Raw genomic sequence first — 27,903 nt, 5'->3', positions numbered from 1 at the left:
TCACCAAGTCCTTATGTTTATTACACAAAATGAACAGCAAAGGCATCACTTTCATGATTTACGACTTTGACTCAAAAATACTGTACTACTCAGCTGAGTAATGTCCTGATATGTGACCATTCAGAATTAGGAAAAGTAGAGAAAAAGGCTGTTCTATGTCTTTCATATGCATTGTTAGCGATGTTATGCAATTAAGCAGGAGCTCAAGAATTAGTTTTGACAGAAACTCTAGAAAACATCAGAAGTGGATGGACAAAAAAAAATGTAATTACAAACAATGCATTTAATTAAAAAAAAGGAAATGTTGAATAAATCAGCCTTTGGTACAAAGTTATAAAAAAAACCTCACATTTAACCTGTTGATATCAAGTAAATGTTCTTTTTGCTTAGTAAAGAAAAATTAAAACCACAAATAAGTGTAAAGCAATGTGTTTTAGTCACAGGCAAGGTACAGTCCAGGCATGTACTGAAGATAGTGATCAAGAAGGCAGAAAACTGACACTGCTTTGTTTGGGAGAAAGTAATGCTAAAAGAAAATCCACCATCTTTATCTCTGAAGTCAACATGATGCTACATGTTGTATATGTAATATCACACTTTGTGCAAAAAAAGCACATAAACACGATGCACGCAAAATACAAAATAAAGTACATTGTAAATACATTATTTTGGATTTTACTTGGTTTAACCACTTTATCAGCATCACTTTCAATGTGTAAATACAGTTTATATATCAGAGTGAGAAATGAAGTGTCTGTTGTTGATGGATTAGCAAGGCTACACTAGTCAAAGCTAGAATCCAGACCTGAGCAGAGATTATCCTTTCAGATGGTTGACATAAATAACTGACACGCCGGCTGTGTCATTCCTTGGAAGGTGATGTATTCAACGTCGGATTCAAGGTATGATTCCTAGCAGATTAATCAGAGCGTACTGTTGAATTACTGAAGCTGCTTCAGACACTTCTTACCTTTCTTGGTCAATTAGGCTCCACTGGATACCATACATTCTAAGAGTTCGCTGATGAACTCAAAACTAAAGCACTTCTTAGTCTGTAGAAACTAAGAGGCAGTCTGGATTTTTATATACAACAGTAAAAAGCAAAGGTTCAAAATTCAGAGGTTATTATTCAAGGCTTCTGGTTGGTTCGGTCACACAGTGAAGATCAAATGATGATAGTCTCAATGTGAAAGGCATGTGAGTATGTAAAGGAGGAGGAGAGCTTCTGAAGGGGAATGGATGGAGGCACAACAGGAGTGGTAGAGGGAGAGGACGAGGTGGAAGAGGACGAAGTGGGGGAGCGGCTGGCCCATCGTGAGGGGAGACGACGGTTGGCTGGGCGGGCAGGTCTTGAAAAGCTCTTGTGGGTGGAGGAAGAAAAGACAGAAGGCTCTTCATTTTCCTGAGAGGAAAAAAATGAATTAACATTTAGGATCATCACACCGTCCTGTCTTCAATCAAATTCACACACTTAGATACTTTACATTCTGTCATGTGTTCCATTAGTTGTCTTCTTGACCCTAGGGAAAACAACAGGCACATTTCAAACAGGAACACTAAAATAAAGGATTCTTATGTGAAAAAGTCACACATGGTGGTCGAGGGGAAAGTGAAACTGAATATCTTACATATGCTGCAGTTGAACCGATTTAAAAGCACTTCAGAATCATCTTGGGTAGTGCTCCTCAGTTGTGCCTCCAATTACGTTCTTTTCACGAGGTCAAATAAAACTGGCTGATAATTACTTGCACAATTTCTTAAACATTTGCATGACTTGAAAGAAGCATAATCACTTCAGCTCACTCCACTCTGCAATCTGCCAAGGGCATTTAGTCAGCTGGTTTCTTGCAGATACTTCTGTAATTTCAACACAAAGGCCAGAAAAACACTTCCACTATAGAACCATTGAAAGATGAAAGACAAGCCAGTGAGGGTGAACAGACCTCCCTTTTTTAAACTTTATATACCACACTGCCAGTTCCTTTTGTTAAGAGCCTTTAAGCAATGGAATGGCCCAGATGCCCAGATTATAATGGAGGCTTTGGCCTGCCTCTGTCTCTTAGCACATACCAGAAATAAACAACATTCCCACTGGAGCTGTCCTCAGTCAAGGGTAATTGCCTAGTGTTTCATAATGGAACAGAACAAAATGTACAACTTCCTGGTCCATTGGTATAACTGGCCCCAAAACTATAGTATTACTTAAATAGATTTTGTTCAAACTTAAACACAGAGTTGCAGACTTTCTTCAAGTGAACTTTCTTTATATTAACATCTTCAATGTGAAGATCTGCTGAATGAAAAAAGCATTTCCATTAATACAAGCGTGCATAATTCTGTCAAGCTCCACCCACCTGTATTACAAGCTGTATCTCTTTCACACCACTGGCACTGTGGCTGCTTAGCTGTGCATGACTGCCGTGTGTCTGTAAGTTGTGTGCACTCTGTGTGTGTCTCAAAGTAAGAGGTAAAGGCAGAGGGTTCACATTCAGCATGTCCAGTTCTGTGACGTTCTTCTCCTGTGCAGCACTGAAGAATGGGTTAGAGTTAGAATGCATCTCGTTCTGTTGGTTCTGTTGTGCCCGAGCTGCACTTTCATAATTTTTCAGAATTCTTTCCACTGCTCCATAGTTGGACCTGGATCCCTCAGGCCTCGGGTATGCAGCAAGAGTGAGGGGTTTCCACGGATGGTCATTCATTATTCGAGGCCCAGGTCTGGAGGAGTCAGACTGGCAGGAAGACCCAGAAACATGTCTTGGCGCTGCCGTCTGTCTTTGTTTGTTCTCAGCAGACAGCTGCTGGAGTGAAACAGCAGCTCTGACTGGCTGAGCCTTTGCTCCATAGGGATTCTCTTTCTTAGAGCTGGAATCATCCACAGGCTGAGCTGGCTGAGTACTTGCAGGCAAGACCGGTTCAGAAAAAAGACCCTCTGTTGCTCCTCTGTGTTGTGTTTTCTTCGAAGGACTGCTTGCTGTTCGAACTTTGTGCTTGACCTCACAATGGTGTGCAGGATTATGAGAGGGTACTGGTGCTTCCCTAAGAACAGCCTGTGGTGGAACAGTTGAAAGTACAGAAGGAGGTTCTTGCTTTATAATAGCCTCCTCTGGTTTAGTGGTGCATCTTACTGACCTTGGTTGGACCTCAGGGTTCTGTATTGCAGACTCTGAGACAGTTGCTTCAGGATGCACACCCATGATGCTAGTGGTTGCATCAGTAAAATGTGGCTCAAACTTAGTCTCTTTGGAAGGTAAAACCTCAGATTTTGTATGGACCGGCTGGAAACCCACTGAGCTGGTATTCGTTGCACTAAAACTGTCTTCTCCATCTACCCCACGGCCCATCTCTGCCTGAAATAAAGTTCGGTTGAACTCAGCTGTTTTTTGTTCCAGCATAATGTTTCTTCTGGATCCCTGAAGGTTGGGGCTGACAGGTGAGGACAGGAGCAACTCTACAGGTAATTCTCTGACAGTTTGAGGTGTTTGTGCCTCAGCACCTTTTAAATTTCCAACACCTGGACCGTAATCTGAACACAGATCTTTCCTGGCAGTCCGTATGTTGACTTCAGAGAAGCTTTTCTGCACAGATCCATATGTGGACAACTTACTGTTAGTGATCTTGCTTGTATCACAGGACCAGCGGTTATGGCAACAGGCCATATTACAGTTAGAGTTAGCAGGCACAGAGCACGATGCTACCACACCATCTACAAAAACTTTTCCTTCATTTTCTTGTAGCATAGCCCCAAACTTCCTGACAATGGATGGGCTGCTACACTTTCTGTCCACTAAAGCGCAGGGACTATGGCACTTCTTCACAGTTGATATTGGAGATTCTGGGATGTGCAGTTCTGTGTCCGGATGGATGGGAGTGCTCAGATTCCAGGAGGAGGTCCGAGGAGGGATGGGTGGGGCTGCTGTATCCATTTCAGAGTGCACTCCATGGCTTGTCTGTGTGTTTGTGTAGCCATCTGGATCACTGTTCTTTGTTGTCCAGGATTCACTCAGCCCTCTTTTCACTTGCCAGGTGTTACCTGGAGACAAAGTGATCCAATTTTCCCTCTCCAAGGCCAGGAGATCATCGTAGATCTGGCTGAGGTCACAAGGAGCTTCATCAACATCTAGGCGCGTTTCATTATGGTCAAAGAGTATGTCACTTTCCTGAGATAGGCACAGAGATTCAGATCGATTCCTGAAAGCAAATAAAGTGTAAACTGAGTCCAGTATCTTTCTACAAAATCAATCTAGACAATTTACATCCGAAGTTTGAGGAGAAATGTAATGTATGTACACTTTGCAATAAAACAAACATGGCATTGACACTATGTACATGGTGAGCTTCAGCAGATACAGATTATCCTACTCCTATGCTGGTGCCAGAGAGTTAACATAAAAACAGGGCTTTACCTCTTATCTCCGTTCTTCTTTCTGATCTCATCCTGGTAACTACAAAGCTCCTCACTTACACGAGCAATCTCTTTGAGAGCCTGAAACAGACAAACGTTGCAGAAAGAAAGACAATGAGACAAGATGAATATTGTGTAATGCCAGAGTATTTTATCACTAAAACCTAGAGCTGGTGGTATGGCACATAAAGAGGATTATCTGCAAAAGGTCACCAAGTGATAACTAAAATACAGGTAAAGGGCAGAGTACGGGTACACTGTTAACATCACCAGTGACAAATATAATGTAATATATCTAGTGTTAAAGTTAATAGCAAATTTAAAAAATAGATAAAAACCCTCACAGCATTAAGAGCAATCGTATTCGTCTTCTTGTCACTGCCGTCGCTCAGGTCTCTTTCCTCATTGCCTTTACAAACATTTTCCTTTTTTACTCCACATTCTGGGGCTCCGTGATAATCAGCATCCAGCGCTGCTGTATCCACATCTTCCTTATTATCAGTGACTGAGCTTTGCTGCCAAGTCCCTGCAGATTTCAATACATCCACAAGCTTAGGTTGTGAATACTGGCTCCGAGCGAACTCATTACCAACTATAAAATCACACAGACTGTCTTTCTGGAAACAGGTGGAGTGGTGACTGTCTTTGTTACCGCAACCACCATCAACACTGATGCTTCTGTTGTGATAAAGTCCAGGTAAAGATGGATGTCTGTTTGGCTCTGACTGACTGCTGCTGCTGAGTGGCTCCGAGTGGGAGTTATCGCTGAGAAGACTCGACCCTGTGCTGGTGGAGCGGATGCTGAGTCTATGCACAGCATCACTGGCGGCATCCTGTCTGCCACTGTCCAGTCCAGCCCCTGCTCGCTTGGTTCTCACCTCACAGTACAGCTAGACATGAGAAGAGGAAATAGAGGTCAGAATTTACACAGCTATGTTGACAGACTTTGTTAACAGGTTTCTAATAATGAAGGAAATGCAATATTGTTATTAAAATAGGCAAATATTTTATTTAGAATGAAAATATTTTTGAAAAATAATATCTGTAGTAAGATTTTTTTTATCCACTGATATTATTAATTTAATGACATGCATCTTTTAACAGACTAGTGTGTTACAGCATATCCCAACCTCAACCTTAGGATGAGATTAAATATAACAGATAATGAAAGGCTCAAGCAGTGCGAAGACTATAAATGGCACCATATGATTATACAGTAAAATTCTGAGTCCACTGCTTATGCATAATAATAACTTCACGTTAAATGATGAGAAGTCAGGCAAGACAGCTAATGAACATTTTTAGACCACAGCAGACTAAAGAAAATAACATTCAAAGACTTCTCTCAAATAACATTGGATAACCTTTGGCCTCCTACCATGGAAATCTTAAAATAGTAAGCAATTCATGCCGACTAGGCTCCCTTCTCATCATGCAATGTCTAGATGGGACTACTGCGCTTTAGCCTTCTTTATTCCTCTGTTGTTTTCCTCTCTAATTTTCTGGTCTCAAGGGGGCAAATTAGAGCCACATGTTCTTTTCATAGCAAATTGTTCCAGTGCTTTTGCTCTCTGTCCAACTACTTGGGTATAAAAAACACTAATCTGTTTTTCTGGGCATGTCAGATTTCAATCCACTTGTTTAATTTCTAAACTTTATGTAACTACATAAAAACAAAACAACATTTTAAAAAAACTTAAAAATAAAAAATGTGTATATTGCAAAATAGCAGGATGATAAACAGCTAGTAAACTGGTATAGGTCAGACAGCAAAGATTTAAAGTAATTTCTGTTGTTCTAATTCAGCAGCCTGATTGATGTAGGGGTGCAAACTGTTTAACAGGAGCGTGACCCTTGAGCAAATGCTCCTGTACCTTTTTCCCTGACTGCATAAGTGAAAACAGACTGCACAAAAGATGAGTGGGATCATTTGCAATGCCCAGACTTCTGCAGATGCAGTGCTTGTTGTAGATGTCCAATAGTGTTAGAAGTGAGGCACCAATGACCTTTTCTGCTGTTCTCACATAAACAGGTATACTTCTAAACATTAAAGATCAAGGATTTCCTAAACTTGTGTTCAATTAGTCAATTTGCACTTTAGAAAAGTGTGAATAACTTCACACCAAGGTTGGACCAATTGCACCATATCAGCACACTCTATTATCCAAATAGAAATAAGAAACCAGTCATTTTTCTGACTGCTGCAGACTTGTCTAACATAGATGTTTACATATGGAGGAGTTCATTACTGCAGCACTCCAGGTCACTGACAGTCCTAATCACTGCCTCACGCCTGTCTCAGAGTCCAGAGGACTAGCAGAGTGCTTTAATTCCTCCAATGCCTTTCTTTCCTCAAACTCCGTTGTAATGATCAGGGAGGATGTTTTCACACAGTTGATGGTGAACAGGATGTGAAGGAGGGAAGTGTTACACACTGTAGCAGCTATATGAAGCCATACATAATATAATTTCCTGTTATGGATGGACAATTAAAAGTGGCTAAGTTAACTACTACTCAACAACTACTGTACAACGTTTGTAATTTTTGCATACTTGGTGTGATGTTTTACTTTTTATGTGATAAGCTTTTGTTGTTGTTGTGTTTACTGTTATATAAACTTGCTGCAAAACAAAATTGCCCTGACTGTGACTATAAAGACAACTTTCACCTTTAACCACAAATCCAATGAAATGTGGACATACTCTCACACTCAGAACATCTTACCTCTTCTATTTTCTTCTGCATATCCTTCAGCTGGCTCTCCCACTCCCTTCTCTCCACGTCAAACCTTTCCAGCAGCTCAGCTTTCTCTCTCAACCAGTCCCTCTCACTGTGCTCCAGGCGGCTGCGCAGGTCCATGGCCGTAGAATATGTATCTGCCAGGATCCTCTGCTGCTCTTCCCTCTCCCTGCAGGTCGTCGATGTCTCACCGTGCTGTTCTCGAGTGCACCGTGAAGCTGAAGAGCCAGATCCTGCTGCTGACTGGACCCCTCCACGTACCAATCCAGCAGCCTCTCTAGCCTCCAACTGAAAGAACCAGACAGGGAGTGCACAGTTTGCAGAGGAGGAGAAAAAAGTTAGCAGGGAGATAGAAAGAAAAAGAGTGGGAGAGACATTGTAGAAAACAGTCGTGATAAAGGATAAATTGCAATTGGAGAACCAGAGGATGAAAGCCAGATGACAAGACATTCAAGGCAGGAGTAGGAGAAAATGTTAAATGTGGAATTAAGAGAATGAAGGAGGGGCAGGAAGAGAAGGTGGAGGAAGTGGGGGAATAATACACCATAGGGATAAGTGTGAGTGGGTTCACAAGTAGGAAGAGGGAGAAAGGCAAAAAACTGAATACTGAAAATATCCTGTAAGAACCCACACACAGGTTCATAGGTTCAGGGTTCAACTTTCTTTTCTATGGTACTTAACGAACACAGGATACAGTGCAGGATATGGCATTTTCACACACTGGAAAATATGTCTGCAGATGTGACCTCAGTCAAATGACAGTCTGGTAATCCAGTTATTTGTGTTAAGATGTTTTTTTAACACAAATAAGGCTACAACCATGATTCCTTTCAATGCAAATAGCATTGAAAACATTACTAAAATGCCAATCTTTTTGGATTCAAATAGAATTTTCTGTTTTAATTAAATCAAGGTCCTTTTTAAGTAAGATAGGATGGGCATTTCCCCTGGGATTTTCCCTGTTGAACAGCCAAACATGGACACTGAAAGTATGTTATCGAATTACTGAGAATGAAAAGAAATCTTGCAAAACTATGAACTGTAAGAGAAAAGGATAGAGAGAGAGAAAGAGACATCCTTAAAACTGACTTAGCCTGAAAATAACAAACACTAGAGCACTGATGGCCTCGCAGTTTAATATAGCAGTGTTGGGGAAAACCCATCTGATGTAGAGAATGTGCTTTTTAACAGAACTAAGGATAGGGGAGTGTTTCAGTACACAGATCTGTGCATTCCGTGGCAAATGTGCATTTTTGTTGCTAGTAAAAAAAAAAAAAAAAAAAATGGCTTTGGTGCTGGAAAGAGCCCAGGACAACGCCTGTGCATATATTAGTGTGCCTGGGTGTGTGTGCATGTGCGAGTTTGTATGTAGTGTTTGTTAGAAAGAGGGAGAGAATACATAAGCTTGCACAAATGCGTTATTTCAGTGTCCATCCGCAGACACAAACCAAAAACCTCGGTCATGGTGTTATTTTTGCCTGTGGCCTGGGGTCAACAAATTATGGAGTAGGAAAACAAGTCAACACAATCTGCCTGTAGCTCTTTTCAAAGTTCTCCACAATTAGAGATGGATGATGATGGGTGCTGTCCACACTCTATTTAAACATCTAAATGTAAACAAGTAGTGAAAATACAAAAATAACATGCTTGGAGTCACAATAAAGAGCCAAGCAAAGTTTTCAATGATTGACAAAGGAAGTCAAACTGTCTTATAAAGGAAAAACCGCAGGAACACATAAACAGAGACGCAGATTACCAGCATTTCTTCCAGCACAAGGAAACACACTCATTCACATCCTTAAATTCAGTTTTGATACACAACCTCCAACTACTCTTGGCCACCCTGACAGTCACTGTATGGCACACAGGGTATATAAAGGTAACTGTGTCACCAGGGTGACCCACTATAAATAGCGAACACACAGCTTGTACAATGTTACATTCCAAGGGGAGGCGGGGAGCTGGGGTAAAGGGAGAAGGGAGCGTTGGCTGCTAAAGCAGAATGAGATGTCTCCTAGCTGCCAGCAGCATTCATAAATCAGTGGCATGCAGGGAAATATGCCTGGAAATATCTGGGCTAAGACCTCTGCCTGGGACCCTGGATGCTTCTTTGGTATCTGGAAACAACATATAGCAGTTACAAAATACAAAAGCCCACCAAAGAAAATTATGTGCCTTTAATATATGAATATATGAGCACAAACATACAACTGCTGATAAAATACTGCAGCCCTTTGTTTGACTCACTTTGGCTTGGAGCCCATAATCTCTGGTACAGCAATTAATCTAGAAAACATATCAGTGAAGCCAAACTTTAAAAAAACTACTCATATGGCTAAATCTTGCAGCTTCTTTATGATTCACCACCTACAAAACGACCAAAAGAGAATAAATTAAAGTCTGATACTGCTTTCAAAATGTCTCCTGAAACTGCACTAATAAATAAACAGCATCTAGCTGTTCAGCTAGCAGCATACTGTACTAAAGAGCTCAGTTGATGCCACTTTAACGTTATGACTCAGTCGAATGCATTTAACGGCAGTTTTTAAAACATATATGCACAGAGTGTACATGTATAAATATTCTTCATTCCATTACTATTATAGATTGTCATCAACGTGATCAAAGGTCACATTCAAAGCGCCCTCGCGATTTCTTGCCCTTTAGTACACCATGTGTTTGCTTTGTCTCACTAAAAAACTGATACTTCTGCTTCTGGCACAGTGAAACCAACATGTTGAAAATGACAGAGGAGTTTGTCACCCACACTGAAATAGTTCACATATCACTTCAAAGTGAAATGAAGCTACACCCAACTTGCTCGGCTGACCTCCACTCATTGATTTGCATTCATTCTTGTCAACCTTTGTGAGGTGTTTCACAGACAACTAACATTTGTTTAGTTCAGTAGTCCACATAGAAGTGAAAAGAGTGAAATAAACAATAGACTCCAGGCTTAAATCCTGTATTTTTCTAACCCCCCCCCTCATATGATATGCAAGGTAATTAGAAGTCTGCAAGTCAGTTAGTAGAGTTCTCTGCTGTAAATAGTTTGGATTTGGATCTTTAACGGCAGCCTTATTTTTACTCTTGGTAAACATGTGCCCAAAAGCATAAACTGTGGCAGGATGTGGCATCAAGACAAAGAACTACAATGGAGTAAATCTTACTCAGCATGTCACATTTCACTTTTGTCTGTTTGTGCAATCCATACAGAAAACTGTGAGTGTGCATGAGAGGCAACATTCTAAATACTCTCATTTGACACAAACACAAAACACTATGACACAAACTACTATGAGGCCTTTGCAAACATTTACCAAGGACAGACACTGACAGACACCTGTGCCAAAAAAAAGCTCTCAGGTGGCAGGTAACTGTCTCTAATACAGATAAGTACATTTACAGCATCTTGGTGAAAACATCAGTGTGTGTGTTTCTCTGGTATCATGGTATGCTCTGCAGAAACTGAATTGTCTTTCTCACACTGGTTCACTGAGCTTTACGGACACAAAGCAGAACAGTAAATGTCCGTTTTTATTTGGCTATTTTTCAACCACACTGTGAAAAGGCCCTGGGGGACAAAGAGAAGAGCTGAGAAGTCACAGTCTGCTCTCTACTCACATACAGAAAAACTACATTATGGTAGTTAAACCATATGTGTGTGATCTGACAAATCCCTGAAACTTAGTTTAATTCTAGTATTATTACATCATGAGTGGTTTTGTCAGACTTCTCAGCAGTATCATTGCAGCAACCCCTTAATTTCTATCACCATGTTATAGAATTTAGGAGCTTCATGACTTTACTCAGAAGGAGATCAATCAGTTTAAAGTCTGTGATAGGAATGATATGGGGCTCAACTAGCAGATAAAGCTGCTGTCATCACAACATCACAGAGAAACTACAGATCTAACGAGCAAAGAGACATGCAAAGCAGTCAGCGTGCAGTGAAGTCTTAATATTAACAGAGTTCACAGCATGAAACGTTTTCATTCTTTCTTTTGATCTATAAAGGAAGAACAAGTTTCATAAGGTTTAGGCATTAAAGCGGCCAAATAAATCCATCTTCTGATATAACCAGAAAAAAAATGCTAAATCCCTAAAGCCACACTGCTTTGAAGAATAGCTGTGAATGGTCATTCAAGTGATCCATACAGTGCCCAACACAGCATGGCACTGGTATGCAAACTTAACTTCAAGTAGTTTCTGTCCTTTTTCACCACATTTAACAATAGCTATCCATTGCCAAAACAGGCTAATGTTTCATTTTCCCAGAGCCAGCAGTTGAAAGCCAAGTTTGGTGTTGGTTTCTGGCTCGGTGAGAAAACTAAGTTTGTCTCCTCCATGCAAATCTTTTGTCTGAGCTGAGGCTTGAGTTGGATAGAAGCCACTGTCACTTATCACCCTGCCATATTGGCAGCAAGTCCAATTTACACCACAATGAATGCCAGCCATGCACAAACACAAGAAAATATGCAATTATTAAAATAAGATGTGTCTGTGTGTGTACATATATACTAAAAATAAAGTCACCATCATCCCTCACTTACCTGTGCAATCCTGCATTTAAGTTCAGCTTTCTCCAGCTCCCATGCACATCTGTCTCTGGTATACTGCAACTGGAGCTCGGTTCTCTTCTCTTCTTCTCTCTTCACCTCCACCTGCACTTCTTCTAAAACCGTCTTCAGGTCCAACAGAATCCTCCTGTTCTCCCCTCCCTGCAGGAAACCATTTTTTTTTTACAATCACAGAAGAACTCAGAAGAGAATGGATGTTTGATAATAGACAGCTGGTTACACAAACAGAAGATTAAACATTCAATTTCACTCCAAAGAATAATCTAAGAACATTAAATACACCAATTTATAGTTGTGTGCTACTGACAAAATATTCGTGTTTTAGTATAGCTGACAGAGGAGTGGTAATGTTCTCAATTACTTGAATGTCAGCCACTTCTCTCAACAATGACTCCTTCTGGCGCATCCATTCTTCTTTGTCATGTATGTGTCGCTTTTTCAGATCCTCAAATTTCTTTTTTAGCCGTGTATGCTGGGCTTCCCGCTGCTGTTGCTGCTGCTGGGGTTCTGGACTTGGCCACATTTGCCCCCTGTGAATCTCAAGCTGGGACCCCGCTCCACCCTCTGCACCTGCGGGGGAAGCACCGAGTTGCGTGTCGTAGATCTGACTGAAGACGGTGGGTGGGGAAGAGATCCTCCTCAGCGGGTTGCGATTTTTTCCCTTGCCTCTGTCTGCCCTCTCCATCCTGGAGCACGGGACAAACTCCCATCCCTGAGAAGGGACGTATCCCCCGCCAGCACCGCCCCCACTGTGCAGCCCCGCGCCGTTCACAAAAGCGCTCCACATTTCTTAAGTGCATTAAAAGAACACATTAAAACAATAACCTGACTGGATCGATTTTTAGAGGACGATCACAAAGCAAATCTTTAAGTAGATCCATCGATTCTCCGTATGGGATAAGTAGGAAACATTTTTCAAATAGTTCGGCATGCTTTCTCGTAAACTCCAGCTGCTTTTCAAGTGGTGACCAGTGGCAGAAAAAGTTATCCAAACCCGATCAAATCCCACGTCGGCCACACAGCAGCGCTCGGGTGAGCAGTCACAGCAGCGCTTACGCAGGACGCTCGAGTCCCTTCCATATCTTCACGGGGGTGAAGTTAAGCCCTCATTCTGCAGCAAATCCCCACGGTATTTTCTCTCTCCCTCTCTTTTAAATAAAGTGCAGGTTTTCTGCTGTGTCCTAAACCTGCGCTGTTTTTAATTTCACATGTTTAAAAAAATAAAAATACAAAAATAAATCCCGGGACGCTCAGCTCCGTGCCGCGTCTCTGCCCCACACACAGAGACGTTGTAGGCGACAATCCAGAGCAAGCAATGACAAGACACCCAGTAACCACTCTGAGGCGAATGGGAGAAGCTCCCAAAAATATATTGTGGAGTGCACTGATGTAAGAGCTGCGGAGTATTTTTACCCCCTGTAACCACGAGTTTATACCCTTAAAGCCAGATAGCTGAACGGCGCCTGCAGGGGTATTGAGGAGTAAAAGAGATGCTCTAATCTACACCAGGCTCCTCTAATTACGCCGCAAGAGGTGCCACCTTGTGCTGTACCCATGGCAACAAATCTCCTCACTGTTAGCTAAAAACAGCTAATTTTCACTCTTTACATTTTTTCTTTCTTTCTTTCTTTTTTAAAGCTTTTTTTGTTAGCGTAATACTAGCACACGATATCTTCAACTTCTGCAAAAGAAACTTACCTAAAGAAACTTTACCCCAGTAAACAAAGCCTGCCCATCTCTCCTCTCTTAGCCATTTCTCATCCGCTGTCTTAGCATGCGAGGGGGTGACTATCACGAGGAAAGCAACGAAGGGTGTGTTTGTATTTATCCTCAGAGCTACCACTGTGACTCTATAGCTTGTGTGTAACTTCAGGCATGTAAAAAGTGGGCTAACTCGTGTTGCTTTTATTATTAACGTTGTAATTAGCAGGCGAAATAACATTAATGGCTTACATTTACATGCACTACATAGCGTTTGTGTTAGTATGCTATGTTCACGCGCAAAAAATACGAAGCACGTGCAGCTTAGCCGAACACTGCGCTCTTACCTGTTTTTCCTCTGATAATCCCGAGTGTTGCAGTGACTGTCCTCATTCCCCCCACACATACACATTTCATTTCAGCCAGCAAAATAGGCTGAAGTAACTGGAATGCGGCGGTTCAGTTAAAAAAGATCGGAGAGCGAGAGGCTACCGCTGAATTTATGCTTTCATTAACAGGAATAAAAAAAAACCTTTTCTCTCTCTCCCTTTTCCCTCTCCGTCTCTCCTCCTCTCTCCCTCCACAGCTGGCCCTAATATGTGACGTAAAACATCCCACCGGTGGGATGAAAGCAGTGGACCGGTTCCGCCCCCGTCCTGGTGGTCAGGTCCGCTGGATAAACAGATCCACCAACGGTATGCTTCTGCAGACTCACCCAGACGCATTTTGTAAGATTCTCAGTGCAACACTAATGCAGGTAAAATGACAGTGCTCCCGTTATGCTTCCCGTGACTGTGTGGATGATTTGTTGTACATTAGGCTGACATTTGGTGGTGACTCAGCACAGCTGCCTAAGAAGAAAAACTTGCAGGAGATGTAGTCCTACAGTATGAGTGTCAGTGTTATTGTGGGAGGGTGCTTGAGTGTGTGTAGGCCTATGTGCATTTTCACAGACTTTACAGTGTATTCATAAAAGATGTGTGTTTATTCCTGTAGTCACATAAATAAGGCACATGCACAGCTCGGGGTAAACTTTTCCCCTCACAGGTATTTTCAGACAGCTTTTCTTTCTGATTCAAAGAATCAGATATGCTCATCTTAAACCTAGATTGACCTGTGAAGGGAATTCTATCACAGGTTTTCACAGTAGGAAAACTGAATGACATACTCACCTAAAACTCCACTGTCGCTTCAAGGTGTGTGGTCTCCAGGGAATGTTGAAAGCAGCGGAACAGATGAGTGGGTCATACTTGGAAATTGAAAAAAAAACTGTACCTTGCGTGACCTTACGTAATGTGTTCAACATAACAAAAAGTGAAATAAATCAATAAGTTAAAAAAAAAAGAAGCAATAAAAAATAAACATAATGTGATGCAGAAAGTGTGCTCTACAGTACAAAGAACAGGGTGAAAAGAAATACCAATTTAAAAATGGTGGCATAAGACAGTGAGGAAAACAGAACAAGAATGAGGATCAGCAAAATGATGGGCTGAAACATCTGGAGCGATGACAGTTGAAGGAAAAATGGGAGTGAAGAGAAGAATGATGAGCATTAGAAGAAGAAAAGTGCAGGGAAAAATGTGACAGTCACTCTTGTTTTTATCAGCTTACAGAAAGTGGCTCCTCTGCCTGTTTGTCGTCCTGCTTGGGGACATCCAGGCGGTCTATGAAGCTCTGCAGCTCTTTCCTGAAGGCTTTCATCTGTGCGTTGATACGATACAGCAGCTCGTGCTCTCTGATCCTGAGGAAGAACAAGTTTGGACTTCAAAATCAGGTAAATTTGGAGGAGACTACGACAGTGTAGTGATCACACAAAACTGTGATAGTTTTTTTCATGTAACAATTACCTGCCACCTTCCTCATCCTCATCCAACCTAGCAAACAGCTCCCCATTGGTGACATATACTCGGGCCTCAGAAATGATAGTGCTGGTGTCAGCGATGAGCCTGTCAATGGTCCGACCCAGCCTCTCCGCCTCGATGCGGATGTCTATCATCTGCTGCCGGTCCTTCAGGCTTCTGGATAAAAAACGACTATCTACAGGTGAGTAAAGAGAGCGCGTCGGGGTGAGGCAGCGGATGTTTCTCACCTCGTCTGAGTCACTCTCTCCTCCAATTGGGCCCTCGCGTTTGCGATGTGGCGGGAGGAGGCGGGGGGAGGAAGCCGAGGCTGAAGGTGTGTCGTCGTCCCGCCCTCCGTCACTCTCTGCATCGCTGTCGCGAGGGCTGCCACGGATGCCCAGATGAGAGGCCAGGTCGTAGCGCTGCATGTTGGAGAGCAACACGCGGTTCTCATACTGGAGCTGCATAACTTTGCCACTCAGTTCGTTGATCTGCAGACGCGCTGCTTTCAGCTCCTCCTGGAGAGCCTCCACTTTAGCAGGGTCAGCTCCTCCTGGGGTTGAAATAATGCAACAATGGAAAATGGAACATTAGTTCAAATTAGGGTTGAATGTGCAGCTCCTGGAGTTTTTTGTTTCACATTTTTTTTCACCTGGTTCAGATTTAATAAGCTTAAAAAGAAGAGATGCCTCTTTACTTGCAGTGCAGTTGCTTGACTCCTGCTACAACATCAATGACAGGCATTTAGAATATTAAAAAACATACAAACCTCCTCCGTGTCTTGATCCAGCTTCGTGGGACCCAGCCTTGTATTTAAGTTTATTGAGCTCACTTGTCACCTGAAGAGGAAACTCAGTGTTATCCTGATGTGTGTTTAGCATCAATCAGACTCATTTACCCAAAAGAAAAACAAGGAAACACTTGCCATCTTATGTTGATAATCTAGTCTGTTGCAATTTTCATGAAAATTGGTGTTAGAAAGCTGTCAGCATTTTTATTTTTTTAATATTTACATTTTTTGCAGTTACTGCAAAAAAATGTTTGTTTTTGATGTTGCAGAAATGTTTCAATTTTTTGTAGAATTTTTTGTACAATATATATATATATATATTTTTACTGTCTACCTTTTTGTTCTCTTCTTCCACATCTGCTAAATTCCTGCGGAGAAGTTCGGCCTCGTCTTCCACCAGCTGAAGCTGCTGCCTGAGCTCTGACAGAGCCTCGCCCTGCTCTCTGCTCTGTTGCCCTCCACTGCTAGAGCCATCCACTCCAGCTGCTGCCAGACTAGGGGGTAAAGAGCAGACAAGCAGTGTTAATGAGGACGTCGGGTGCTTTTACTCTTCCAGCTTCTACATATTCAAACTTGAAATAATTTCAATAACTATCTTTATCAGAATTTACATATTTAATATTCCCGAGTCCCCAGTTTTTCTTTTCATAACAGCTATCATCTCATTCCACTAAGCTGCTGGCTGACTCATCAGGATTCTCATGAATGAGTGCCAAGTACCTGTCCTCCCTCATGTCATCCAGCTCAGCCTTCAGCCCCCTGTTCTCCACCTCGAGCTCCACAATCTTTCGCCCCAAGATGTTTGCTTCCTCCTCCACGAGGCGTAAACGGAGCTTCAGCTCAGATTCACGGGTGGTGGGAGGCCCCCCAGCCTCACCTTTAGGCAGAGGGCTGTCCACATCCCCATAAAAGGACCGGTACTTCTGGAGCTCCTGCTCAAGTCGGTCCTTCTCTTTGTCAATCTTTGCCATCTTTTTCCTCATCAAAATGGCTTCCTCTTTGATGAAAGCTAGCTGGCATTTCAGATCTTCATTTTCTTCCTATGAACAGGTAGAACATTTATTTCATTCAGTAACTTCCCAACTTTTGAGAAATAAAGTATGTCTTAACTCTTTTGCCCAGTTCTTTAAGTTCTCCGAATTTTAGTCTCATAGACAAACCGGCAACAATACAGTGGTAATGTAGCTTCCCTGGTGTTCTTATGACTTTGGTAGCCTGCTTAAAGATCCGGGTTTGATGTTTCTCCATGTTACTTTTACTCACTGTAAAATATGACTATCCAGCCAGTCTATAACATTTATTTTTCATTTGGAGATTTACACAGGAAAAATAACCTCTTATTAAACATATCAGCCAAAGGTTATACCTTTATAATCTCATAAATTGCTGACTCACCTCTGTTGGGGTCTGTGGAGTCTTTCTGTCTGCTTTCTGCCCGTCCTTACTGCCTTTTCTTTTGAGTGAGAGCTGCGGGGAAACAGTGGTTACATCACCATCAGCGGCAGCTTGGCGTTTTCTTACTGAGGGCAGTGATATCATCCAGATTTATGGAACACTGAACACTCGCTAATGGAAAAAGAGGACTGCTTAAACTCGCCCTCCAGAATGTTTCTGGTAAGATATTCAAATTCAAAGCACGCTGCTGTCTGTGCAGTTGTTATTTTAGAGCCTTGAAGAAAAACACCCAAAAACAACTGGTTTGTGAATATATTTCTTACACATCACATCATAAGAAAGATATTTTGTCCTAAATATGTAATATTACTGCAGGGTAGTAGAGCTGCTGCACTGACAATGAATCTGGCTGTTATATTGCTATAAACCCCGAGTACCCAAAGCAGGTTTTTCTGTTTTTGTTTTGGATTATTTTATTTAGATTTTAGCTCATTTTAATCTGGAGCTCATAAATTCATTGGAAAACTGTGGAAAAACTCTGAAAGTATATTAAGAATTACTGCCTGATAAACCCTGCTCTTCAACCTCGCCATCACATTTTCTCCAGTGATATTCAAATGGCATCTTATAGTCTAACTTTTGGTTCAGGTAACAATTTGCATTGTGTAACTGCCACAGATAGTCAAACAAATGAAGACACACTGCCTTCAGCCCCTCACCTCTTTGGCCTTCTCCATTTCATTTTGCAGGGCCTGTTTGGTGACCTCCACCTCTATCAGTTGCTGCCTAAGCTTCTCGTTCTCCTCTTCTGTCTTTGTCCTCTTCTCCTCCACATTTTCCAGCTCATGGTGCAAGCGTACAGACACATCCTTTGCCACCTGGGAGAGGAGTGAAGACAGAATAAAGAAAAACAGCATATAGGAAAATAAAAAGAGGAGGGAGGTTCAGTCATTGTTTTGATCATTAATTTAGATGATGATGATGATGATGATGATGAGACATCCAAAGACTCACTTTCAGGTCTTGCTCCAGACTTCTAAGCAGCTCGCCATCCACTTGGCCACTTTCTGTGATTCTGAGCCTCTTTCTCTCAGCCTTCTTTAGTCTGTACTGGAGAATCCGACAGTTCTTGTTGGCTCTCTCCAGCTCTCTGCGCATGTCTTGCAGCTGGCAGGCATCTTCTTCATAGAAGGTGTCCCGCATCTCATCCATCTCTGCCCGCATCTCCTCGATTTCATTCTAATAAAACGTGGAAATGAAATGCGTGATGAAATAATCGAATCCAGCATCTGTTCGGTAAATTTGACACTACCATAAATATGTAGTTTTTAGGAACACTACAGAAGCGGTGGTCATGCAGTAAGCGTGCAAATACAACAAGTGCGACTGTTGAACACACCAAAAGAAAAAAAAAAGAAGAATAGAAAAACCATGGTCTATTATTTAAGCAAATTTAAGCCCTGGCGTAGAATTGCATTACCTTCAAATCCTCGTTTTCATCCTCCAGTCTCTCCAGCTCTTCCTGTAGTTTCTGGTCTGGCTGTGCAGCCACCTGCGAACTGTCGCGCTCGGGGGACAGCTCGGGCTCAGAGCCCGGCGGAGATGCTGATTTCGCCTGCATCTTTGTCCCTTTCTTCCCTAAACTCTTATTTAAGTGAAACTGTATTAGCTCGGACTGCAAGCATCCCTCTTTCCAGAAGCCGGGTCCGCAGCCCACTGTGCCTTTCGAGCTCTTTTTGCTGCTAGTTGCCTCCCCTCCCCTCGGATTTTTGCTCCTCAGTTTGGGGGATTTGGATGCGCAGGGTTGGTCGGAGACAACGCGGTTTTGATCAGCTCTGGAGGGCGAGGAAGCGTCTTCTGCTGGTTGGACGGCTCCTCTGTCTGCGGCCGCCGCGGGCCTGCTCTGCGTCGGGTTTTCAGCACCAGCAGGCTGGACAGCAGCCGCGCCTCTGGTGGCAGGAGCGCCTCCGGCCTGCCGCTCCCTGCCCGTGGAGACTGGAGAATGACCTCGGCTACTTCTCCCTCCCCCTCCTCCTCCTCCACCCTGTTTTGATGTGATGGGCTTTGATGGGTTGCTGCCCTTCTGCGTAGTTTTAGAAGCAGCGTCTTTTAGCCCGGCCGGAGACGACGATCGCTGCTGCTGCTGCTGCTTCCGGCTGCTATTGTCTGGCTGCCGCGGCGAGTCGGCAGATGATGGGTTCATCATGGTGTCAGAGGATCAGCTCATCCTCAACAACATCCATCCCCTTTACCAGTATCCTTGTATCTGGGGGACAATTGACTTTTTAGACATAAAGGATAGGGAGGATGTAGGCTGGAGAACGATGCTCTACAGGTCGATCAAATAGTTTGCCTCTTGGAGTAAAGCCTGCGGGAAAAAATATATAAAATTTGGAAAAACTGACAGAGATTCACCGGGAGGCACCACGGATCACCGTGTATAGGCAAGGCTTATTAGGTTACACCATTGCCAGAGGAAAGCTGCCAGTAGGTGTGTTGTGAGCACCACTGATTAAGCAGTCGGTCATACAGACCCTGTTAGATGAGATCAGCTGCAGCTCGGCCGGGTAATTAGACAATCCACATTTACATCACACGCACCCAACGGGTGGGAAGTGGGCGAGAGAGAAAAAGAGAGAGAGCGAGGTTAATGTAACTTAATGTCTTTGGCTATTAAACCTTAGGCAGCAGCCAGCCAATTAAGCAGCGCTACTTGTTCAGTTGACAGACAGCCGGTTCAGAGTGGCCCCTGATCTGATCCCCGAGCGCCCTGAAAGAAACAAAGGGCGATCCAGCCTCGTGATGGATCACTAAGAACCACCCTCACACTCATCCGGAGATAGCTGTTTCCTGTCAGCCATCATCTTACTCTTCGTTTCCAACATGCCCGCTGACTCATTACTTGAATGGAAGATGAGCGACAAAAGTATCAGAGGCAATAAAAGAAAAACGCCCTTTTTAACCTATTACACAGCTGGCATTGTTCATGCTTTTTTTCTCTCTTTGTTGCTTCAGTTTTAAATGGACCAGGAATCGACTGGCTGCCTCACAGTCCTCCTATTTAGCGCCGAAAAACTAAAGAATACTAAATCAGTCCAAACTGAGGAAAAAACAGCTCATACAGACTCATGTATTGCCTGGTGTGTCTTCTACAAACAAACAACAGCAGCAAGTGTAAATCATCCCACCTTGGAGGCCTGACTGAGAACATAATGTGGACTACAGTCAGACATTTGCCCTTCATACAGGTTATTGTTGCCCACATTCATCTAAAACACGCCTGAGTACTCAAAGGAAAAAGGTATCACCACGTGGAAATTATGCACTTTCAAATCCATCTCTTACCTTTTCTGGGGATTTTTTCTTCTTCTTCTTTTTGTCGGATGCTGAAGGGTAGTGATGATGGGGAGGCAGAAGAGATGCTGACTCCAGCGCCTCCCGACCACCGAGCAACCTGTTTCAATATTCATTACATTACATCATCGCAGGGAGGGGCCGAGCTGCACGGAAACGAAGCTGGGCTCTTCTCATTGGAAGGAGGCAGGAGCCTCAGTCTGTCCTGCTTTCGATGCCTCGCTCTGAATTGTGATTGGACACAGGTTCTCGCAGCTTTATATTAACCTGGTATTGAATCATTAATTTTTTTTAGACTGTCTGCACATGCAGGGCATATGATTGTCTGCTATTTTAAAAGCATATAAGCATCATTTACCCATCATTTATATATTTTTTTCTTATGCATCATGATTTATATTTGCATATACAGTAAGATACTGTACAGATACTTAAAAACAACATTCCATAAAATAAGCAAATATTCAAATTCAAATATGTAACATTGTTTGCTTATTAGACTTTTGGTTATACATTACAAGTCACACTTCCCTTTGTGGCTTTTAAGCAGAATACATATGAGCTCTTAGCTTTGTGGTGTTTAAAACATTAATTACACTGGTAGTTCCCATATGACGTCTTCTTGGCGGCTGCCTTCTTCTTCCCAAACCGAAGCTGATGCACAAAATTCTTCCATTCCCAGGAGTCAGACTAGTTAGTGCTTGGAGAGAAGAGAGGCAGCCTTCATGTACTGCTTTCGGGGGAGTAAATGAGAAATTGCACACAGAAATCTGTGTGCTGTCCATTTCTCCCAGCAATTCTTTCTGGATGTGTGTTGTGTGAAAATGGAAATGGGTTGAAAGCAGGTTAGTGTGTTAGTCCCAGGGAAAATATATACTGAGGGTAATTTATTCTGTTTGGGAACAGGCTGAACTCAAGGCAACTTCAATTTGATTATGTTATTAGTGGCTCAGACCATGAAGGCCAGACTCATCTGACCAGTTATTTGAAGTTTTCCTTCTTGGCCGTGCATCAGTAGTTACCTTATAGATGATAAGAGAAAGCGCATATATATCTGAAGTGCTGCATGATTGTTCCAAGATACACAGCTAAAGTGGTGAATAGTTGTTTGCATCACCCCACAGTGAGTAAAATAACAAGTATGCAGGAAGTGCCAGGGATTGACTTGGACTGAAAAGTGGGGATTTGCTATGCTCTGAAGGTTTTATGGCATTGGTTTTCTAGGCTTCACAAACCACAGATCTTGGCCTCCTACGTCTGAACAATCCATTTGCCTCTGTCACTTCAGGCTTTTGCAACAGTATATCTTGATCCGTTTTTAAAAAGACAGACAGAGAAGGTTCTGTGTTGTAATCGCAGTTTAATCACCAGACAAAATGCTGTCTAGCAGGGCCAATCCGCCACTTTGGGACAGGATAGGATGACAGATGTTTGGGGGCTTGCAGTCCCTTTTGCATTGTCACACATTCACACCCTTCCCCCACTTCTACCCCCTTTCCTTACTCTGGTATATTCAATTATTTACTTGAATTAAAGTGGCAGATGTCTGCGTCATCAAGGCACTTATGTGACAGTCAAGGTTTCTAACTGTGCCTTGTGAAACAAAAGAAGGTGATAACTGGCTTAAAAGTGTGTCCTGTCTCCTGGTAACATGCAGATTTGTAGTTTGATAGCATATCTCTGTTTAACTAGTTTATATTCAGCATACAGTGTAAATATAACATTTAACAATTATTTATTTTCATCCAAGTAAATAATTGTTAAGTGGCTTAACAACGAACAAAAAACATTCCTCTGAAAACGACCACAAACAAGAACTGCACTGAATCCAAAGAAAAACTTTGAAAGACTTTCAGGAAGCCTGTAGAACTACTGCTCAAGATCACCTCAAAAGATTACATGAAAGTCTGGCTGTTTGGAAGCAAAATATAAAGAAAGACGGGCCTCTCAAGACTTTTGCACAGTACTGTACAGTACAAACATCATACAATACAATATGATCTCTACAATAGTTACACAATACTTACTCATTCACTCACAGATTAACTCCCAAAGGAAGACTAAACTACACTGAAATGCAGCTGTGGATGTGAAGGAAATGCTTTGTGAGCTGAAGTCCTGTCAGAAGAAATGCTAACTTACAAGTCTATATTCTTGGGTACCAAATCTCATTCCCATAACATTCACTGGTATGAGCACCAGCAGAGGAACTATATGCACTGGTGGTGAGAGGAGAGAGAGTGGGCCCAATGAGCATCCATCTAAAAATAACACCCTCATTCAACTCAGTCAAGCCTCTCTTTAATTCTCACTTCTTCTATTAATACCAAAACCCTTTATCCCAAATCATCACAGTAGCATCAGCATAAACAGACAACCGGGCCAATGTCACTGTTCGATATTATCTGAAATTATCTGCAGCATGAAGTTGTAATTTCTAATCATCCTTTCCAGATATTATAATGTAGTATTGCTACATTAGCATAAACACCATAGTAAAATGGTGATTGCATATGAAGGTATTGGCATGCACACAAACTTTACACTTACTGGATTTTATTTTGCCTTAAATTGATTTTTGAATTGCTTTATTATTTATTAATAGCCATTCTTAAAATAGTCACATGTCACACAAAAATAATTTAAAAAAAGAAATCTCCTTTTTTTAAAAAGGTAAGCAGTTGAGTGCTTATTGAAGTCAGTGTGTAATGCGTTTCCCCTGTGAGGAACAAAAATGCCTGTCTTCAGCCTCAGTTGTTGTGCTCCAGATATCAGCTGAGCTTGTGACAGTGAGGAAAATTGTTACTTTGCTGTGAAATCCACAGGGGAATTTAGTGAAGTAAGCATTTCTGTGTAAATCCAGTCACATAGTTAAACTGCTGTAATGTATATTGGGCCGTTACTTGTACAGCATTTCAGGATTGACATCCTAAAAAAATTGCACATTAATAAGATTAAACTGATTAAAGTTAAAATAAACACATAAAATCTTAACTGACATGACTAGTCTAGAAATCTGGCATATAAGATGTTTAAGAATCCATTAAAAAGCCTCAGTATAATGCTCCTTATAATTTAATTATAATAAATATTCAGATAATAATGAATATTTCTGAATAAATAAACAGTATTTAACTACTTGTAATTAAATTTCACAGCCTATTATTCAAAAGTTGAAGTCAGAGATTTTCAGTGCTTTTTGCTATGGGGATGCATTTCTTCACCAGAACAGACTGTTAAGACAGAACTGAAAGGGTTGGAACGACACTCTGTCATCATCCAAGGAAAACGCTGCTGATGAGGTTATGGTGTTATGTTACTGAGTTGTGAAATTATTGCTCTGGGTTGAGGAATAATACAAACGTTGTCCATGTGATAGGCCTACCCCTCTGCTAGTGGAGGCCTCCCACTCGTAAACTCTGCAGGGGGATTGCATACTCATAGAAACACGTTTCTAAGCCTCTTACACAACAACATGCACATGCACATACACACAGAACTTTCACTCACTAAGCCAACCACCCACATACACATTTAAGCATGAAAACCCACTTTAACTGTTTATTGCATTAGTGCTCTTTCTCACATAGGCCCCAGCTGATTCATGGAGAAATTAAAGCAAGAGGAGGGGAATGGGGGAATAATGGGGATGGGGCTGGGAGGGCTTTGAGAAGATGAATGGGTAGGGGGTGTCTGACAGCTGCTGTATACAGTTGTTATGGAAACCATTGTCTGGACTCATTAAATTGGAGGAAAATTTGGCAGGGGTTAAAGGTTTTCTTTTTTTTTCTTTCATTATTTTAATAGTTGTCAGAATTATACTTAGTTTGATGCATATTAATTTTGCAATATCTAAAACAGCAGATGTTATTTAATCTAATGAAACCGCCCAGCTATAGGCTACTGCTTAGCTGCATATACACAATGTCCTGTTTGTGAAGGTAATATCAATACTGCTTGATTAATACTGAAAGCTGAGATTTTTGTCTGGAAGTAGTTTGTTTAAACGATATGTGGATGGAAGCTAACACTATGACAGCATACACTGTTTAGTATGGTAACAGACCATATTAAATACTAAGCACTGTGCAAAAGTCTTGAGCCACCTCTCATTTCTTTATATTTTGCTTCCAAGAAGTGGTCTTGAGCAATAGTTCTCCAGGTTTTTTTGAAGGAGTTTTTCTTTGGACATTGGTTGCTTTTTCACTCATTTTGACTGCAGTCTTTGTACCTGACCATTTTCAGAGGAATGCTTTTTGTTTGTTTCTTAAGCCATTTAACGCTGACCTAATCATTCAAGTTCATTCAGCCAGTTTTCATTTTTATTTTGAGGTACTTTTTTACTAGCAGGCTGTCACAAGACCATGTAAATTGGTCACAACTCTGTAGTTGAAACTACAAAAAAATGCCAGATGATAGACATAAAATTGTGCTCTTTCAGTACTAAAGTGATTCCCAAAAAACTATTATCTGAAATCTCAGCAGCATGTGTAGTGTAATAAACCAGAGGAAGCAAGAGGAGCACAAATAAGTTGCAGACATAAAAATTAATAAAAATTAAAATATTTAGAGCAAGTGAATGGTATCTGAAAGTCATGTCAGTAGACCTGATGCAGGACATGAGCGATGAACCTGACTTTGTCCGCTGAGGCCTCATCAGAAATGGTCTCAGTAGAAGGATGGCTGTCCAGAAGCAGTTCTTAAGGAAAGGAAACAGGGATAAAAGGCTAATGTATGGCAAATTATACAAGAAATGGACTAAAAATCAGTGTCAATCAGTCTTATCAAGTGACAAATCCAAATTTGAAATGTTTGGTTCAAATCATTGTTAGTAAGGTGCAACTTTTCTATCTCATTGTGGTGGAATGAAAATATAAAGCAGAATGGAGACAGAAAAATACTTAAGTTCAGCACTTTTGTAAATATACTTACTTTCCAACTCTGAGTGAAAGGCTGTTTTACAGATTAAGGTAATAAAAATAAACTTCACTTTCCAAATTGTCATGGTCCCTCAGTCCTCCTGGCTTCTGCTCCAGGTTCTATCTTCTATCTTTTTCCCTTTTGTTTTTTCTGTCTCTCCTCTCTGTGCTCGTTTGTTTGTGTCTGTTTGTGGGCGGGACTCTTCGCGGTTCACGTTCTCTGACTGAACACTGCTCTAATCACTCACCTGCTCCTGATAATCTCATTTGGAGGACACTACTTAAAGGCCTGAGACTCAGCTTTTGCTGGATCATTGAACTAAACAGTTAGTTGTAACCCTGGCTCCTGCAGTTCTGTGTGTTTTTGCTCTGCTTCTGCCTTTGTGGATTTTGATAGTGATGTGCAAATAAAGCAATGAACCAGTACCGAACCACTTCATCAACTGTATTGAAAATAGGTTCATTCATTCAAAGCTTCGTTTCAGTGACATCTAGTGGTGAAATATCAGCGCATCGGTGTCATACAGCCATCACTAAATTTTGTTCCTCTGTTCCCCTTGCACAGGTTCCTGGATTTCCTCCCCTGGTGTGGTGAGCCCGAATTGAGCGTGAGAGTGAGAAAATTGTGCATGGTGGATGTTTGGACCCCACCTCCCTGGAACATCGTTTGCTGTTTGCATATTTGTGATTGTTGTAGATAGCTTCTTCACTGTTAAAAAAAACAACAACAAAAAAAACACGCACTGATCTGAGATCTTCCAAGTCTGCACCTGAGTCTACCAGTCTATTGGCCTTGACAGAATAATCCAGCCAAGAAATGGACTCAGCAGACTAACATGGTGAGCCGAACCCTCGCCTCCCAGTTGGACTAGCATGAGCAAATACTCCGAGGGTCACAATGTCTGCCATGGATCACAAATCAAACCTGTTCTCTCCGGTCCATTGTGCCCTCCTTCCATGCTCCCACCACCAGATGGGTTTTGATGAAGAACCTAAAACTATGCTGAGAACTGGGATCATTTGATTCACATATCTATTGAAAACTCAGGTCTATTCTCTTCATATCATAAAACTAGGCAGTACATTATCTTTATGAGAAGTTATTTCCGTAATAATTTAAAACGTGGTCAGCGTAGTAAGCACACAATTTCATATCTGATGCTCATTTTAATGTGACCATTCTCCCCCATAGTTTTTTAAACCTGGAAAACCACATTAAGTTTAAAAACACAAACTTGATTCAAACACATTTTTCAGGCCTTGCCAGAATTAGGTTAGACCAGCCTTTGCCTTCAGAACTGCTTTAATTCTCCATGGTACAGATTCAACAGAGAAACATTCATCTGAGATTTTGGCCCATAGTGACATGATAGCATCACACAATTGCTGCAGATCCATGATGTCTGTTTCCTGTTTCACCATTTCCCAGAGGTGCCCTGTTATATGGTGACTGTGGAAGCCACCTGGGTACTGGGTACCTGCTGCTGTAGCCCATCTGCGTCAAGGTTCAGTTCAAGTTTATTGTCATATACAGATAACATTGTAGCAACATTTACCCTTAATGAAATTCTTAGACTCGTGTTCCCCAACTTTACATGAACATATAGAAAGTATACAGGTATTATTAAAGAAAATAATAATAATAAAATTTAAAAAATGTTATAAAAATACTAAAAGTGTTAAAAATGTTAAGAAGAATTTAAAATGTAAGAATTTAAGGTTCGATCTGCTGGGTAAATGCGCTTCTGTACCTCTGAACTTCATGAATTACTGTCAGCAAGGCATTTTCACTCAAAGAAATGCAGCTCACAAAATATCTTTTCTTTTTAAGACCATTCTTTGGAAACCACATAGATGGTTGTGTGGGGGAAATCCCAGCAGATCAGCAAATATGAAATACTAACCTGTCTGGCACCAGCAACCACACCACATTCAAGGTCACTTAAATCGCCTTTTTTCCACATTCTGATGCTCAGTTTGATCTTCAGCAGGTCACTTTTCCCACGTATACATGCCTATATGCACTGATTTGCTGTCATGTGATTGGTTGATTAGATATTTGCATTAACAAGCAGTTGTACAGGTGTACCTAATGAAGATTCTGGTGAGTGCTGAATGAAAATATCTTTGTTAAAGACAAACTGCACCATAAAGGAGACAATTAAACCAAGTCAGCATTTG

The 27,903-nt window shown here is 41.6% G+C and overlaps 1 protein-coding gene and 1 long non-coding RNA gene across 6 annotated transcripts; one reads left to right on the top strand and one right to left on the bottom strand.

The window, feature by feature from the left end:
- LOC100706641 (protein SOGA3) lies at window positions 1–21,011 on the bottom strand. 5 transcript variants are annotated; one of them, XM_013270443.3, is made up of 12 exons: window positions 20,795–21,008; window positions 18,930–19,817; window positions 18,464–18,688; window positions 18,169–18,327; window positions 17,450–17,521; window positions 16,775–17,094; window positions 16,389–16,548; window positions 16,034–16,103; window positions 15,271–15,817; window positions 15,035–15,164; window positions 14,596–14,921; window positions 11,727–11,863 (listed from the first exon to the last, which is right to left on the bottom strand). In XM_013270443.3, the coding sequence occupies exons 2-11, from the start codon at window positions 19,653–19,655 to the stop codon at window positions 14,811–14,813; spliced, it is 2,520 nt and encodes an 839-aa protein (XP_013125897.1). In that variant the 5' UTR covers window positions 19,656–19,817; window positions 20,795–21,008; the 3' UTR covers window positions 11,727–11,863; window positions 14,596–14,810. The 5 variants fall into 5 exon arrangements, with proteins under 5 accessions (XP_005450652.1, XP_025767237.1, XP_013125897.1 ...); XM_013270444.3 differs by having other exon boundaries at window positions 18,930–19,715; XM_025911453.1 differs by lacking the exons at window positions 11,727–11,863; window positions 14,596–14,921 and having other exon boundaries at window positions 15,271–15,441; window positions 15,513–15,817; window positions 20,795–21,011.
- Window positions 13,401–27,753, top strand: LOC109204228 (uncharacterized). Its single transcript, XR_003222169.1, has 4 exons — window positions 13,401–13,534; window positions 14,010–14,118; window positions 15,030–15,197; window positions 26,288–27,753. It is a non-coding gene; the product is annotated as an uncharacterized LOC109204228 (long non-coding RNA).
- Window positions 27,754–27,903: the final 150 nt, after the last annotated feature.

The sequence above is a fragment of the Oreochromis niloticus genome, linkage group LG11, assembly GCF_001858045.2.
Source record: "Oreochromis niloticus isolate F11D_XX linkage group LG11, O_niloticus_UMD_NMBU, whole genome shotgun sequence".
Taxonomy (NCBI): Eukaryota; Metazoa; Chordata; class Actinopteri; order Cichliformes; family Cichlidae; genus Oreochromis; species Oreochromis niloticus.
The sequence above is the reverse complement of the archived record's forward strand: the minus strand, read 5'-3'. Positions and strand labels throughout refer to the sequence as shown.

Bases quoted from the DNA above. Each gene is read 5' to 3' on its own strand.
- LOC100706641 (XM_005450595.3), bottom strand. From the start codon at position 12,509: ATGTGGAGCGCTTTTGTGAACGGCGCGGGGCTGCACAGTGGGGGCGGT. The intron at 4,484-4,746 runs GTGAGGGTTTTT...TGTCTGTTTCAG, and splicing joins ATACGATTGCTCTTAATGCT to GCTCTCAAAGAGATTGCTCG. The intron at 1,403-2,354 runs GTGGGTGGAGCT...TTTTCCTCTCAG, and splicing joins AGATACAGCTTGTAATACAG to GAAAATGAAGAGCCTTCTGT.